Raw genomic sequence first — 17481 nt, 5'->3', positions numbered from 1 at the left:
TGTCTTTATTAGAATATTGTGACATTGCTCATTAAAGATGAATAAAATTTGGGACTAGTGTTAATTGATTGCACGTATAAAATATTAAAAACAAGAAGGTATATTATGTAGTAAAACACAGTAACACCTTGAGCTTTAATGTTGGTATACCGAGCAAGCACATTTTAGTAAGGAATGTTATTTCCCCCTCTACTTTTACAAATTGGAATCCCCATTTAGACACATTCCAGGCCAGAAATAAAATTCCAAAGTAGAATCTTAAGAGTTTTTCTCTGAAAACAAAGCAACTAAATTAGCACTATGAAGATCTGGATCGTATCTAAATTGTCAAATAATCAGCAGAAAGGGACTTTTGGTGCCCCGTGGGATTTCAGATTTTCCTTGATCAGCCTCTCATGTCATCCAAAAGCTTTCAAACTGTGGTCCATCTCAACTCCATTAAGCATTTCCAGCAATGGCTGAGATGAATAATGGCTTGACGGTGCCATTTTCTGAGCAGAGTCTTATGTTTGATCCATAGAAATATACCATATTCAGACATACATCGAGCGGACAAAGAATGTGTAGACCGCTCTTTGTGGGGCCATACACGCTGGAAGGATAATCACATTCTGGGACTGGGTCAATTCTCAAGCAAAGCAGGATTTATGCCCTCCATAGATGTGGTCTCCCCCTGCCACCCATGGCCAGTACGAGGAAGCCCAACGGGCTCCCCAAACCACTCCACACATTGGAAAGGCGGGCTCCCTATCACGTTCATTCTCCATGACGTCACAGTGACTGGGAGATTCCTTGGGACCCCAAAATTGTTCTCTAGGACACCCCGAGGCAGAAATCCATTTACAGCAGCTTAAAAAAAATCCTAGAACTCTCTTTTAATTCGTTTCTTCCTGTGGCTTTTCCCTCTGCATAGAAAGTTGAAAGCAGAAAACCACAAGGGAAACAGAAACACCCAGGCGAATGGGCAGGAAGTACTTAGAAGACATTGCAAACCCTTGAAAAAAAAGTTCAGCAGAGGTATTGGACCCATCCATTTCTGGGTGCCACCTTACTTTGTTTTTCCAAGCTACCAACAAGATACTTGAGTGAGAGGCTCAAAGACAAGCTACTCTGTGTGGCAGGGATCAGCTCTCAGCTTTTCAAGACTTTCTACCTGCCTGTCTCTTTCACCTAAACTAGATGTGATAAACTGTAGGAAGAGAAGAAATAGTCAAACCTACCAAGTTAAATGAGCAATTATTTCCGAGTCACTAGCACTCCATCCAAAAAGGACAATGGAGAGAGATTTGCTTGAGGACTTTACTGAGTTGATAACAACCACAGCTCACAATGAAAAGACAACCTCACTTGGCTGCGCTTGTAGGTCTCCTCGTTTCTGGACGTGGTTCATCGTCAGGGTCCAGGATGCCTCGTGGAAGCCGTAGCCTCACCTCTTGTGTGGCCCCACCGGCCAGTCGGGCCCCTCAGATGAGAGTTGCACCCAGGCCAGCTCCTGTAGCTCAGCCACCAATGGCAGCCCCATCATCTCCTGCGGCTGCACCCCAACAGCCAGCGCTGATGACGCAGAAGGCGTCCACAGCTGCTGGCGTGGCTGTGGGACCTTCCTTAGGGTACACACTGGGCCATGCCATCACTGGGGACAGCAGTGGAGCTGGTAACGTTGAGCCTGCCAGGCCAGACATCCCTTATCAGGAGCCCCAGGGAGCCCAGCTGGCACAGCAGCAGCAGCAGCTTAGTGGCCCATGTTCCTTTGAGATAAAAGGGTTTTTGGAGTGTGCCCAGCACCGGGGGGAGGGGGGAAACTTCAAGCTCTGTGAGGGCTTCAATGAGGTGCGGAAGTAGTGCAGAATTGCAAATGGACTAGTTTAACCGTGAAGTTCAAGTTGAAAAAAAAAATGGAAAATCACCTCTGAGGACCAAGTTAACATGGAAATGTAATTGGTAGTGACACTATAGAGTGTAAATCTATAAGCTAACTTCTTGTTATTAATCATTTCACTGCCTCAGGGGTGGCCATGGAAGTGGGTGTTGTGTGTCTTAATAGAGGTTCATTGAGATGATGTAGAGTTGGGGCTAAATGATGTTTGTATGGCCTCCAGCTGTTCTGTTACTCAGTTACTTAGAATAAAGTGATTTCTTCCAAAAAAAAAAAAAAAGACAACCTCACAAACCAAGACACGAAAGCATGGGATGAGGGGATTCCATCAGATTTCACACAAACTGAAAAATAATAATGAGGTTTAATAATAAGTGGTAATAGAAATGTATCTCTGTTTCACAGCTGGTTAAAACATCTGAAACTATGAACTCCCATGCTCAGTTAAAGGCACTCGTTTACACAAGACTTGGAAGAGTTTCAGTATTAATATAGATAGAAAGTCCTTATGTCCAATCCACATTACCTTACACAGAATTGAGACATTACTTGTGACACAGTCTTGTCTGACAGGAAGCAAACACTGCACATGAGATGCCCGGAGCCAGGAGATGGACGGGCATAAAGTTAGCAGATGGGGAAGTGGAGATCTTAAGTGAGCTGAGTCTTGAAGAATCAGCAGGCAGAAAGGGTCCAGGTGAGCTCATGTTACATTATTTGAGCCTGAAACTTGAGCACTTGCATATTTGCAGCTTGTGCCACTGCATGGTCCCTAGCTGTCTCCTCTTGAGCCCCAATGCTTTGCTTCCTGCTGTCCAGTGCCCCTTCCTAGGTGCACTAGACTTGCTTGCGTGGTGGACTAGTGTGGGTGATGGGTGAAGTAAAGTCAGCCTGTACAGAGGGGAGAGGCGTTGTAGATTTATTTTTTAAAAAAGGTACAGGTACCTAAGCTCTCAAGAGTAAAGAGGATGGAAGGAAAAGGAACAAAAGGAACAAGAATAATTTCACATGGGAATTACAGCCTTCACATCCATCAACAAGAGCAAACCACTTCAAGTTTGAATTTCTAGCCTCATGCAGAGAATTTCCACCAGAAAGGAGACCTTTCCTCCTACCTGAGTAAATCACACTCTCCTCCAGATTCATATCTTCAGTTACAGTGCTGTGCACACCCGTAAGTTCTATGAAAAACATCCCGCCATCATTACACTCTCTGAAATTCTATTTCTTCCATCGGCTCTGGAATGACATGGTCCACTGGAGGACGTGCTTCACCAGAGTGACGGGAGAAGGGGAGACATAAAGCAGTTCACCTACCAAATACATCCACAGGATGTAGGCAGCCTACAGCAGAGTGCAGAAAGCTTTCTACAGCAACTTGTTCTTGGCTTTTGGGTTGGTGGAGGCTGGTGGTCTGCTGTGTTTACCCAGTCATACTTTGGAGTGAAAGGTTAACTCTGAGAGTGACAGTGATGTTAGGTGAGACACAGCGCTTAGTGGTAAATCACTATTAAGTGGAGGAAAGAGACCTTAGACAATTTTAACATCCTACTGCTCCCTGATCACAGAGTTTAGTCAGTCAACTGGTCTGCACCATTATCAGGGCACATCAGGTGTTCTTCTGAGAACTCCACTCCAAAGCCCATTCAAGGCAAAGGATACATTTTGGCTTTCTTCCCACAGAGCAATCCTTTGCTCAAAAAGGACATGACCTGACACAAGCTGAAAGGCTTTGTCCACTGTAAGACAGAGTGGAAGAAACAGACTCCTCCATTATTGGACTCAATTCCTTCCAGGAAAGAGACTCAAGAGACCCATCTCTAGATTTTTCTCTAAAATAAATTCCTGAGTAAGCTGTGGGCTGTAAAGTCCTGATAGCAGAACAAAGGCAAGAAACCAGGTGGAAGTGTTATAATTTTATTGGCTTGTGCCTTATGGTATAAAAAGCCTGCTAACTGAAGTGTCGAGGCTCCCAATTCTGGCTCGCTGCATCAGTGACGATTGTGAGCCCATGATCTGCCTTGCAATGAAAACACTGTCATGCACTTACATCGGTTTTGGCTCCTTGGTGGTCTCTGGGGACCCCAAATCTGAGAATTCCAAGACCAGTGTTAGCTCTCAAGAAAAATCCACCAGGAGTTCTCCGGAGCCTGCCTGATTGTTAAACTTGGACTGTGTCTTTGCCCGTTCTGGCCAGTAGGGGGCGCGCGACCACTATAAATGTTAAATAACTCCCAGGGTAAAAAGATCTTGCTTTCTGTTTCCTTTTTGCCACAGGAAAATGTTACATCACCATAACTAGAGCACATTTCCTCATTTCCAAAATGTGTGCCAGGAAAGGAAAAAAGGCTTTTTCATACGTATCTGAGGAACTGGAACTGGAACTCTCACTCCATCTTTGCTTTCTGTTGGTGGTGTGCACTGAGATGGAACAGAGGCAGCTGTGAGTGAGCAGGCTTGGGGAGGAGAGGGAGGAGGCCCTGGGAACTTGTGTGGCCAGCAGGGAGGAAACTGCTGGTTTATCTAAGGGGAAAAGGGGTGCAGGAACGAAGAAGTGGGGGAAGGGAGAGCGGCAGGTTTCACAATTAGCAATAAGTGATTGTGTGTGCCTCTGCATATATGCACATATGTGTATAAATTGTGTATTACACATTGCTTATGAGTTAGTGTATATTCTATAGTACATGTTACATAAAATATACATACCACACTTACATGTGATGTTATGTATAATATATACAACACATATGTTTGATATATGCAGATAAATTGCATGAATGATATATACATATCATATATTATCTGTAATGTGTATATATATATATAAGAAGTAGATATAGACATGCACTTTCAAATTTATTTTTGGACACTTGTCCCTGTGCCAGGCATTGCAAAGTCGTTCATTTCTGATTTGACATTAACTTCAATGACTTACCTTCATACCAAATGTTTCTTCTCCAACACAAATCCCATTTCTACCTTTTAGACTGAGATGGAGAGTTTACAATTCTTACCTAGAGCTCTATGAATAAATAAGAAAACAGTGACCATCTCCTAGCTTTCATGCAAGGGAAGACACTCTCTCAAAGGTTTTAATGTTTTTGATATTGGCAACTAGAGGGTAACTTCCATCCTTCATTCTATCTGTATAAATTGAAGCTGTGACAGGTTAGATGAGGTGCCAGAACCAGGTTTATGTACTGGCCGAATGTGCAGTCATCACAGACTTCTTTATCACATGCTATGCTATTTATATGCTTTGAAATGAGTAGCTTTGTAGGTGACTAGGTATTTAGATGAGTAACCATTTAGGTTTTGAAATATGTTTTGAAATTCTAATAGTCTAAAAATTCAGACTCTTACTTTCTTTCCCTTATTGATGGATGCTATAGTGTGATTTTTTAATCAGACTGGGTTTATATCAATCTAATTTTTTCCTTTAGACATTGGTGATTGGAAACATTTTAATACAATTTAACTTTTCTCTCTTATGAAATATCCCAGGCCATTATATTATTGACAATTGATACATAGTACTCCCTAAGGGTTATAATTTTTATGAAACCTTTGACCTACATATAAACCAAATCTCATTTTAACTGAGAAAATATAAGCGATGAGAAGAATTCTTGATATATCCATTTCTAGTACACAATGAGATGTATGTTGTAAAGATAGAAGTCGTGTGTCCTAGAGTAAAACCATATCATTTATATGTATTTCCCAAAACAACAAGTAGAGGTGACTAGATTTAGGATAAAGGGTTTGTCTGATGTTGAGATGATGTAAGTAGTTTGCAAATAGTGGAAGTGTGTGTGTGTGTGTGTGTGTGTGTGTGTGTGTTGGTTTTGTGTTGGTCCTTTGCCTTGAACTCAGAGCTTTGGCACTGTCCCTGAGTTTTGCTGCTGAAGGCTGGCACTCTACTACTTAAGCCATAGCTTCACTTTGGCCTTTTTGATGGCTAATTGGAGATAAGAGACTCCTAGACTTTGCTGCCCTGGCTAGGTTTGAATCAAGATCTTTATATCTCAAACCGCTTCCTGAGTAACTACTATTACAGAAATAAGCCAACCAGCACCTAGCTAAAATGGTTTTTCTAAAACAATTACTAAGAACCCATAGGAAGTCCAATACAAACTCTCCACTTATAATATAAGGGAAACATCTGCTACACGTATCCTGCCTAGAACACTGGTGACAATTTGATCGATGACAATACAATCATGCCAATATACACAACAGATATAGGATTATATAATACATTTATAAAGAAGATAGATAAATATTTCAGTCATGGGGCTTGAACACAGGACCTGGGCACTGTTCCTGAGCTCTTCAGCTCAAGGCTAGTACTCTACCACCTTGAACCACAGCTCTACTTCCAGCTTTCTCATGGTTAATTGGAGAAAGAGTCTCACAGACTTTCCTGTCCAGCTGGTTTGAATGGTGATTCTCAGATCTCTTCTTTCTCAGTAACTAGGATTATAGGTGTGAGCCACCAGGAGCTGGGTAAGATTAAATTTTCTTTTTTAAAAAACAAAGGACAAAACTGATAAATCAAAAAGTTGGTTCTTTGAAAGAGTCAACAAAATAGACCCCTGGCAAGATTAATCAAAAAAAGGAGAGGGGAGACTCAAATAAACAAGATTAGAGACCCCACAGGAACAATTACAACTGATATCCAAGAAATTCAGTCCATAATGAACAAGTACTACCAGGGCCTATATTCAAAGAAACAAGAAAATCTAGTAGAAATGGATGATTTCTTAAATAAATATAGGCTACCCACACTGAACAACGAAGAGGTAAACAAATTGAACAAACCAATCTCTTACAATGAAATTGTGGAAGCAATCAGGGAAATGCCAACCAAAAAGAGCCCAGGTCCAGATGGTTTCACTGCGGAATTCTACAAGACGTTTAAAGATGAAATAACACCTATATTCTTGAAACTCTTCTGAGAAATAGAAACAGAAGGAGCAATACCAAACTCATTTTATGAAGCTAATATTACTCTCATCCCCAAACCAGGGAAAGACCCAACAAAAAAAGCAAACTACACACCTATCTTTCTAACGAACACAGATGCAAAATTCCTCAATAAAATATTAGCCAACAGAATCCACAAACAAATTTTAAAAAGCATACACTACGATCAAGTAGGCTTCATCCCACAGATGCAAGGCTGATTTAACATTCGCAAATCAATCAATGTAATACATCATATCAATAGAGCTAAGGATAAGAATCATAGGATAATTTCTCTGGACACGGAGAAGGCATTTGACAAAATACAACATCCATTCATTTTGAAAGCATTAGAAAAAATAGGAATAAGAGGTACATTCCTCAAAATAGTTAAAGCCATATATGAAAAACCTACAGCCAGTATTATACTAAATGGTGAAAGACTGGAACCATTTACCTTAAAATCAGGAACTAGACAGGGATGCCTACTCTCTCCATTTCTCTTCAATATAGTGCTGGAACCCTTAGCCAGAGCAATAAGGCAAGAAAAGGACATCAAAGGGATCCACATAGGGAAAGAAGAAATTAAACTATCCCTATTTGCGGATGACATAATCCTCTACTTGAGTGACCCAACAAACTCCACTCCCAAACTTCTAGAATTAATAAACTATTTTAGCAAAGTGGCAGGACACAAAATTAACCTTCAGAAGTCAGTAGCCTTCTTGTATACCAGCAATACACAAACAGAAGGCCAAATCAAGAAAATGATCCCATTCGCAATAGCCCCCAAAAGAAGAAAATACTTAGGAATTGACCAAAGATGTAAAGGAATTATTCAATGAAAACTATAAAAGCCTAATGAAAGAAATTAAAGAGGACACTAGGAAATGGAAAGACATCCCATGCTCATGGCTAGGGAGAACCAACATAGTGAAAATGGCTATACTGCCAAAATTGATATACAAATTCAATGCAATCCCCATCAAAATCCCAAAGACATTCTTTATGAAAATAGAAGATATAATCCAAAGATTCATATGGAACAAAAGACCTAGAATAGCCAAAACAATTCTAGGCAAAAAGAGCATTGCTGGTGGTATTACAATACCAGACTTCAAGCTCTATTATAGAACCATAATAACAAAAACCGCTTAGTATTGGCATAAAAACAGAACAAAAGATCAGTGGAACAGAATAGAAGACCCAGAAATAGAACCACATACCTATAGACAACTTGTATTTGACAAAGGAGCCAAAGATATACAATGGAACAAACACTTATTCAATTATTGGTGCTGGCAAAACTGGGCAGCCACATGCAGAAAACTAAAAATTGACCCTAGCCTTTCTCCATGCACAAGCATTAACTCAAAGTGATCAAAGACCTCAATGTCAGACCGGAAACGGTGAAACTGCTACATGATAAAGTAGGAGAGACGCTGAACTCATAGGCACAGGCAATAGATTCCTGAACAGAATACCAGGGTCACAACAGATTGGAGAGAGACTTGATAAATGGGACTACCTAAAAATAAAAAGTTTCTGTTACAGATAAAAGCATAGTCGCAAAAGTAGAGAGACAGCCAACCAACTGGGAAAAGATATTCACCAACAATACATCTGACAAATGCTTAATATCCAGTATCTACAGGAAACTCAAGAAACTAATCCCCCCAAAACCCAATAAACCATTCACTAAATGGGCAAGGGAACTAAAGAGAGACTTATCAGAAGAAGAGATTAAAATGGCAGAGAAGCATATGAGAAAATGTTCATCATCTATGGTCATAAAGGAAACGCAAATAAAAACAACCCTAAGTATCGCGCACTGACCCTCGCCTGCAAAGATCAGACACACGATACAGGCTGCAAAGCTTCTTTATTCTTCTCCTTTTCCCTCCTTGTTTTTTCTCTCCTCTCGTTTTTTCCTCCTCTTCCTCTTTTTCCCTAGGTATATATCTCCAAATCCACCAATAGAATTTAACCACCTCATACACTCCGCCAATCATCTCTTGCCACACTTAGCGCACGCATGCGACACTCGCTCAATCACGCAGCAAGATTGAGGCCAGCACGCTTCCGCTCATGCACAGCGCAGGATTCCCCTAAGCAGTAGGGGTGCATGGGCAGCCATGCCTGATTACGTCAGACCCCATTCCAGGAAGTGAAGGTATGGCTGCCAGGTCCGTGTGCCGCTTCCCACACCTAAGATACCACGTACCCCAACAAGAATGGCCAAGATTTTGAACTCAGACAATGACAGGGGTTGTGGAGAAAAAGGAACCCTACTACACTGCTGGTGGGATTGTAGACTAGTTCAGCCACTCTGGAAAGCAGTGTGGAGGTTTCTTAAAGAACTGAAAATTGACCTTCCCTATGATCCCACCATACCACTTCTGGGTATCTACCCTGAACATCATAACCCAAGATATGATAAGGACACCTGCTCAGCTATGTTCATCTCTGCACTATTCACAATAGCCAGGCGATGGAAACAATGCAGATGCCCTACTGCAGATGAATGGATAGAGAAAATGTGGTACATACATACAATGGAATTCTACATATCCAACAGACAAGATAAAATAATGGCATTTGCAGAGAAGTAGATGAATCTAGAGCAAATCATGTTGAGTGAGACAAGTCAAGACCTAAGGAACAAAAGGCACATAGTATCCTTAATATGTGGCTGTTAAATCCAAATAGTACAAGAGTGAGGACTGAATATTTGCATACCCAATGTTATGGACATGGTAATGGAAATATAAACATAACTATATAGACATAAAAATCTATGACTCTATACACATGTTTTATTTCATAAATTAATATGTTTCTATGACATACAAACCCTTAGCCTAATTGTGATTAAGCTCTAAATACTAAGTCTCAGTGATTGTAAATAGAGATTCCCCCAATCAACACTTGATTGTTAAATCTGTCATTTAAAATATGATGTAAAAATCAACGTTAATAAATTCTTTAATAAAAAATCTATGACTGTATAGACATAATATTTTATTTCATGAATTAATATTTTTCTATGACATACAAACCCTTAGCCTAATTTGGATTAAGTTCTAAAAACTAAGTCCCAGTGATTATATATAGAGATTCCCTTCTTGAACACTTGTTTGTTAAACGTCATTTGAAATATGATGTAAAAATCAATGTTAATAAATTCTTTAATAAAAAAACAAAGGACATACCCTTATTGTAATAGAATGCTTTCAGTAAACTATACCACTATTAAGAACTGGCAAAGAGTGTGTAGAAAATCGGGTACAGATACTAAGAAACAAGCTGCTAAGGGTTGTGACATTAAACAGAATGAGAGAGACAGAAAGAGAGAGAATACCTAACTTTTATTGTATTTTATTGTCGGGATATCGCATAGAGGGGTACAGTTATATTCAACATTACTTGTTAAACATTGATACCCCTTCTCATGTTTTTCTTCCACTCTCCCTGAGAATAACTCTTGAATTGGATAGTAACCTGACATTCTTCCTGAAGATTTAACCAATTAGAGCAGCTTTCAGTGTACAACATGAAAATGGAGAGTTTAGTGTAAATGTAGAGACAACAGCATCATAAAAACATCTGCCTGAAGGGAAGCCTGAACTTTATAAGGGCCTCAGGTACTCAGATAATGAGGAGAAAGGGGAGAAAGACCAATCCCACAAATGGGAGAAATAATGGCAGGTAATAATCTGAATTAGATGGAAACAAAAAACCAAAATCTTATGGGGAAAGAAAGCTTAATGAATCATAGTTTAAGAAGTAATGCCCCCATTACCTGACAAATGTAAGTGTAACCCCTCTATGCATTAACCAGACAGTAAAATACAATAAGAAAAGAAAGCTCAGGGGCAGGGAGTTTGGCCAAATGGTAGAGTGCTTGCCTAGCATGCACGAAGACCCAGGTTTAATTCCTTGGTACCACATACATAGAAAAAACCTGGAAGTGGTGCTGAGGCTCAAGTGGCAGAGGTCTAGTCTTGAGAAAGTCCAAGGACAGTGCTCAGGCCCTGAGCTCAAGCCCAGGACTGCCAAAAAATAAGAAAGCTTAATGAACTCCAAGTAATATAAACTTGAGGGAATTAACAATAAACTAAAGAAACAAAATATTGTCAAACATTTTTTGACTACAAGTTAAGAAAATAACTCATAAAAATCAATTTCAAATTAAAAAACAGCACATAAAGATACTTTGAAGCTTATCATAGGTTATCATGCAAAAAAATACTTAAGGTAAACACACCTGTGTGCACACAGATGTAAAACATAGTCTTATGCATGTTTAAGAAATAATTTTGTAATAAACTTTAATTCCCATCCATTTCCACAGGATTCTTCCCTGCCTTCCTGCGTTTTTATCTCCCTACAGGGTGGGAATTCTAGCTCCCAAAGATAGAAACTCTCTAAAGATAGTTTCTCTATTCAAAGCAGTTCAAAAATAAAACATGATTAAAAAGTAAAAAAAGATACTTATTAAATAATATTTAATGTTGAAAGATAACAAACTACTACCAACTCTGTCTGCCTGGGCCCTAAATCAGGTATTTCATTTTTAGGCATCTTTTCTTCTTCCCTACATTCCCAGGATCATTTCCTTGGCTGAGTCATAGCTGCATGTGTGTTACTCCAGCTCTGTGGATAGTACAAGGTTTTCTCTTTTTTCCTAATATTCTGAGGGTAAGGTCAGGTTGCAGGCATGGTTTAGTGGGAGAGCATCCACCTAGCAAGTATGAATTTCTGAGTTAAAACCCCAGTAAAAACAAAGCACAAAATATTAACAATAAAATAAACAAAATTAAAAAGTAGGTTGAAAAGCCCAGCGCTGGTGGTTTATACTTATAATTGTAGGGTCTGGAGAGCTGAGAAAGGGAGGATCATATTTCTAGCCTAGCTAAGAAAGCAAACCTGTGGGAGTCTCTCTCTACATAAGGAAGCAGTGGCAGGCATCTATCTGCCAGCTCAGTAATGATGGGGGAGGGGTGCCAAAATGAGTGGATCACAGTGCAGGGATACACTGAAGAAAGGGACACACTAACCCCAAAAAGACGAGGGGAAAACAGATCTGAGCCAGGGCTCAATACGTGACTAGAAAGTATAAGGCTCTGAGGTCAAACTCCAATATCAACAAAAATGAATAAGGATTGACACACAGAAAATTTCCTGTTGAAAACACATGACAGACAAATAAAAGTCCATTGATTACTTACAAATATGTTTTATTATATAAAAGGCATGTAATGTATCACATGATACTATAGGCATAAAATAATTTAGATCTTATAGTTAAATAAATATATTGATGCACACAGAGTTACTTTGGTCTATGCAAGGAGCTAGTATAAGTTACAAAGTTGAATGACACATTGTGAAATACTTCTAAAGCCACCTGAAAAATACATTGCACTTATGTCCTAATTAAAAACCGTTGTTTTAATGGTTTCTTAAATACTCCAGCAAGTCGGCTGATGAAGAGAAGTATCTCATGATTTCAGTCCTGACAACCTCCCAGGCACAAGGGCTGAACTTCTTCTCTCGCAGGTAGAGAGAGATGCTGTGGAAGTGTCTCCTCACAGCCACTGTGGGGTCCTCCAGCTCCATGGCAGGCGCCTCCTCTCCCACCTCCCCTGTCAGACAGGCTCCCAGGTCACGCAGCTGATCAGAGAGGACAGTGCGCAGTGGCTCCACCAGGCTCTTCTGCCAAGGGGCAGGCGTGGTCTCCAGGCTGAAGAGGCTGGAGATCTGCCGGGTCATCTCATGGAGGACAGCCATGGCTTGAGCCTTCTGCACCTGCTCTCCATCAAACGCCCTCTCAGGGAACCCAAAGTCCTTTCTGTCCTGCAGGCAGGAGAAGAGTGGGACTCTCCTCATCTGTGTCAGGAGGCGCAGGGCTTTCCAGTGGCCCAGGCCATGGGTGGGGGGCAGCTCACAGCCCAGAGAGCAGGTTGCCCTGCAGCTGAGCACCAGCAGGGTCAGCAGGAAGGCCAAGGGCAAGGCCATGGTGGATGCTGCAGAGGCTGCTGGACTGGCTGAGGTGGAGATGCTGAGCCTCTGCCTCTGGGGTGTGTGAGGACCTGGATGTGCTGGCTTGGCTTAAGTAGGGAAGCTGGAGCTTCCATTTTCTGAATCCCCCCATCACTTTCTACTTCTCTTTTTGTTTTCATTTATGCTTTCATACTTCACTTTAGAGGGGAATTTCCCATTTATTATCTTTCCTCTATTACCTTCCCTTCCCATGCCCCCCACACTGTTTTACATGTGTATATATATATATATGATTTTTAACTAAACTCCCAATTAAAATTCAACAACACTTATATGTGGTAATACATTACTATAGTCTATATTTTTGAATAACACTTTTTATGAATATATACTAGGAGAGAGTATGAAATATTTTAAGGTGACAGTTAGATGCAAAAGTTTATCTAGTGCCAGCCACTGATACTTGAGCACGCTAGATATTCACCATAGTTAATATTTTTCCTGTACTGAATATGATATAATCATAAATGTGTTGAAAGATGTTAATAAAAGTATATAATAAAATACAACCAAGTTGTGTTTCTTTTTCACAGGCCAAGCAAATCCAAACCACTTAAGTTCATATGATAAAAGTGCTATGAGATACACAGTGGTAGACACTGATCAAGGATGTAATGGACCAAATGACCTATAAACACTGTCCTCTATTGCTAGAGATTTGTACCTGGCATCCTGCTAACATCTTCTGTGTCTTCCTTGAAATCCATGCCAGGAATTCTCATTGAATGCATTGGAAGTACAAGAAAATTCAGTGAACCCCAAAGAATGAGATTTTATGAGAGCTACCTTTGAAGGCCCCAAAGCTTTCAACATTTAAGGTGTGTCTCCATATATCTCATAACTAGCTTTCACCATTTGTTCCTTGTCTTTCCTTTTTTGGTACTGGAGATCGAACTCAGGACGCTGCACTTGCTAGGCAAGCACTTTGCCACTGAGCTACATCCCAGCCCAGGTTTCTTCTTGTTGAGGGAAGCTTAGTCACTTTTACTGAAAGATCAACATTATAATCAAATGGAAACAAAATTCCATGACATACAAGATATATTTGAGAGGATTCTAAATATAAAGGTACTTTTAAAAAAACTCCATGATTTCAAAATTTATAGTTGAATATTATATGCAATTTTTTCAAAAAGAGCAACCACATAGCTGTAGGGATTGTTGCACCCTTTCCTCTTTGTATCTACAATGTGAAGATGAGAAAGAATCCTGAAAATATGAAAGACTCCCTGTCCATATTAATATTCATGATTCTGCAGGACTCACAGGAGGCTAGCTGATTACTATGAACTATTTAAAGGTGACAGTTAATACTTTAAGTGAGAATCAACTGGAATGCTTTGAGTTACTTTTGTGTGGTAAAATATTGGCTAATTTTTCTCTAACAATAATACTACAACTGTAAAGTCCATAGGACTCTAAACATCAATTAAACAATGAAAAGAAAACACAGAAGTGGAGCTGTGGATTAAGTGGTAGGGCACTGGCTTTCAGTATAAAGCCTGAGGGATAGTGCACAGTCTCTAATTTCAAGTAATGGGATCTTTGCAAAGCATGTGAGAGGGCTAAACACACACACACACACACACACACACACAACACGACACACACACACTCACACACACACACACACACACACAAAGTATTAGAACAAAAGGAGAAATTGAAGGGAGACTCTTTCAAAGTGCTTGACCTCTCTGCCCACAAATTACCCAACTAATGTCCCTTTTCCACATCTTCATATCTTCATACAATATGAGAATAATTCCAACCAGTGTGCAGTGTGGCCTGTGTGTTTACCCGGTATAAAACATCAGAATTTTTGGCCTATGCAAAGTAGAATGACGTGATCACAGACCTCTTTGAGGTTATATATTAAGTATGACAAAGTCCAAAAAACTAGCGCCGGCCTCCACTGAGGTGGATCAACAGTCATCTGATCAAGGAATCCAGCACTGAACAGTTACATGAAGGAGGGATAGATTTCTACTATGTAGCTATGAATGATCCTTTAAAAAAATGAGTAGTATAGAGTATCAAATTTCAATAAAAAAGTCTTTAAAAATAATATCGCCCAGGGCCAGGAGTTTAGACTAGTGGCACAGTGCTTGCTTAGCATGCATGAAGACCAGCGTTTGATTCCTCGGTACCACGTACATAGAAAAAAAGCCAGAAAGGGTACTGTGGCTCAAGTGGTAGAGCTTTAGCCTTGAGAAAGCCCAAGAACAGTGCCAAGGCCCTGAGTTCAAGGCCCAGGACTGGCAAAAATAATAATAGTAATAATGTCGTCCAGAATCTTGCCTGGAAGTGGCACTGTGGCTCAAGTGGTAGTGTGCTAGCCTTGAGTTGAAGAATTCAGGGATAGCTCCCAGGCTCAGAGTTCAAGGCCCACGATTAACAACAACAATCCAATAAAAGTAAAATTTCACACCTTAGCTTCTGAAATCAGCTTTTGGGAATTGAAACAGATAGATCTGATTACCAAAAAATGGAGCTTTAGTTCTCTAACCTGTTAGTAAATTCACAACGCATAATGTATACTACCATATTTTCAAATCTTCTCTGAGTTTGACTTTTCGTTTTCTTTTCAGATAGTAAAAATCTCTAAGTACAAGTACAAGTTCCTTTCAGAGTTCAAGAAGCAGTGAAATTGCTTAAAGAAAGCCAGATGCATAACCTTCTTCTCTACTTACTAGCTTATGTTTGAAGATCATTAATGTGGAGAGGCTTCCCTGGACTTTCCTTCTGGGAACATCACCATCACAGAAACAATTTCTACAAGAAATGGCATTGAGTATATCAGTAGTTTCTAATGTTTTAATTTTTATCTTGTGTCCTTGCAGCTGGTGATGGTTTAATGGTCTAAATTTGTGCACCTGACATGTCATTGCATTCTGATTTGTGGTAAGGCAATTTCCATAGAGAAAAACAAAGAGAGACTGGGGTAGGTTTGTTCTTTCTTAAAATTTCCTTTGCAGCTGACTTACTATTTCTCTTTTACAGTTTCTTAGAAAGCAAAATCCATACTTATTTGTGGACTAAAAGAAAAATGATCTTTTCAATTATTAAGAAAGTGAAATCAAGTAAGGTGTCTCTGAAGGCAAACTGCCAAACAAGGTAGCCTTGTTTGGCAATCACCTCAGATCTCAGCAGGTGGAGATCTGGTGAATGAGAAATCAGTCCAGTCCAGGCAGAATTTGAAACACTACTCCCCAGATAGCTAAGGCAATAAGAGATATGGAAATAAAGCAGGAGTGGGAAAGGGCATGGCAGCAAGTCGGCGTTCTGACAACAAAATTCTAGTATTCAGAAACAATTTTAAAGTAAATAACAACAAACAACCAAGTGCTCAGAGCAAAATTCAATGCAGCAAGGACCTGGGAAATCTAAAGATCAATGCTGAATTTCACAAAGGCATTTGGGCAGGGGCATCTGCCTCCGTTTTGCAAGAGCAAGTGTGTAACTTTCTTCTCATTATTGGATTGGGGATCAGACATGAGGGGAAAAGGAGAATCCAACCAACCACCTCAAAGGAGCCAGGCACAGGAGAAGGTGTTAAAGTTACCTTCTCCACCTAGTCAATAATCCACTCACACAGAAATAAGAGGAAATTATGATGATCTCAAAAGATGGATGATCTCTTAATCTGAATAGTAGTAATGTCACTGCTATGAGTTATGCTTCTGAAAGCAATACCAGGAAAACTAGTACATAGGAATCACAAATCAAGTGCTGGTCTAAAATTATTTGAAAATATTGATTCTGTCCTCCAAATAGGACTGTGCTATTCCCATTTACAGAGTTTTGAAGAAAAACATGAGTACGGATGTATAGATGGAATATTCCAAAGACACCCATGATCTAAGATCACCACCTGAGGAAGAGTTAAGATAATGGCTCCACTGGAAAGGCCCACTATGAGAGAGAAGAAGAGAAATGGAAGTAGGAAGTTCTACCCAAAAAAGAAGCCACAGTTTGAAATCATGAAGTTGAGATGACAAAGAATCTTGGACCCACTTTAAATACCAAAGTTGGTGTCCAACATTTCTTAGAATAACAGTGTAAATGTACCTGTCTGAAAAGTCTAAGGAAATGTAGACTAAAGCCACCTGGTTTCAGTGCCAGGAACCAGAATCCTAAACAAAGCACCATGGATCTGTAGCTGGCATCCTGCTCTTACTTCCCTGTCTTCTATGAGTTTTGTGGTGTGGCTTCTCTTTGGATGAACAAGGAAATGTAAGAAACTTCCACGGAATGAGATTTGTTTAGAGTTCACTATGAGAGGCTCCAAAACTTTCAGTATTTAACATGTGTTCACATGCATCTAAAGACTAACTTTCCTCTTATTGGGGGACGCTTGGTCACTGCTTACTAAAAGATCATCATCATCATAAGAGGGGAAACATAATTTCCATACAGAAAGCAGATTAAGTCTTCATGATGCTAAAATTTATAGTTGATAATTTTATGCAATAAAATTTTGTAGGGACCTCATTTCACATTTTTATTTTTAGTGTCCATAATGTGAAATTGAGGGAAAAAAGTTTATAAAATGTGGCAGACTCACTGTA

At 39.9% G+C, this 17481-nt stretch overlaps 1 protein-coding gene and 1 pseudogene across 1 annotated transcript; one reads left to right on the top strand and one right to left on the bottom strand.

Moving 5' to 3' along the window:
• The first annotated feature begins 833 nt into the window (after positions 1 to 833).
• On the top strand, positions 834 to 2649 carry LOC150065469 (coiled-coil-helix-coiled-coil-helix domain-containing protein 2 pseudogene; annotated as a pseudogene).
• Positions 2650 to 12298: 9649 nt separating this feature from the next.
• Positions 12299 to 12865, bottom strand: LOC150065468 (interferon alpha-3-like). Its single transcript, XM_090329367.1, has one exon. The coding sequence runs from the start codon at positions 12863 to 12865 to the stop codon at positions 12299 to 12301; it is 567 nt and encodes a 188-aa protein (XP_090185493.1).
• Positions 12866 to 17481: the final 4616 nt, after the last annotated feature.

Source organism: Megascapheus bottae, chromosome 3 (genome assembly GCF_031878675.1).
Source record: "Megascapheus bottae isolate mThoBot1 chromosome 3, mThoBot2.hap1, whole genome shotgun sequence".
In the NCBI taxonomy this organism is placed as follows: domain Eukaryota; kingdom Metazoa; phylum Chordata; class Mammalia; order Rodentia; family Geomyidae; genus Megascapheus; species Megascapheus bottae.
The sequence above is the reverse complement of the archived record's forward strand: the minus strand, read 5'-3'. Positions and strand labels throughout refer to the sequence as shown.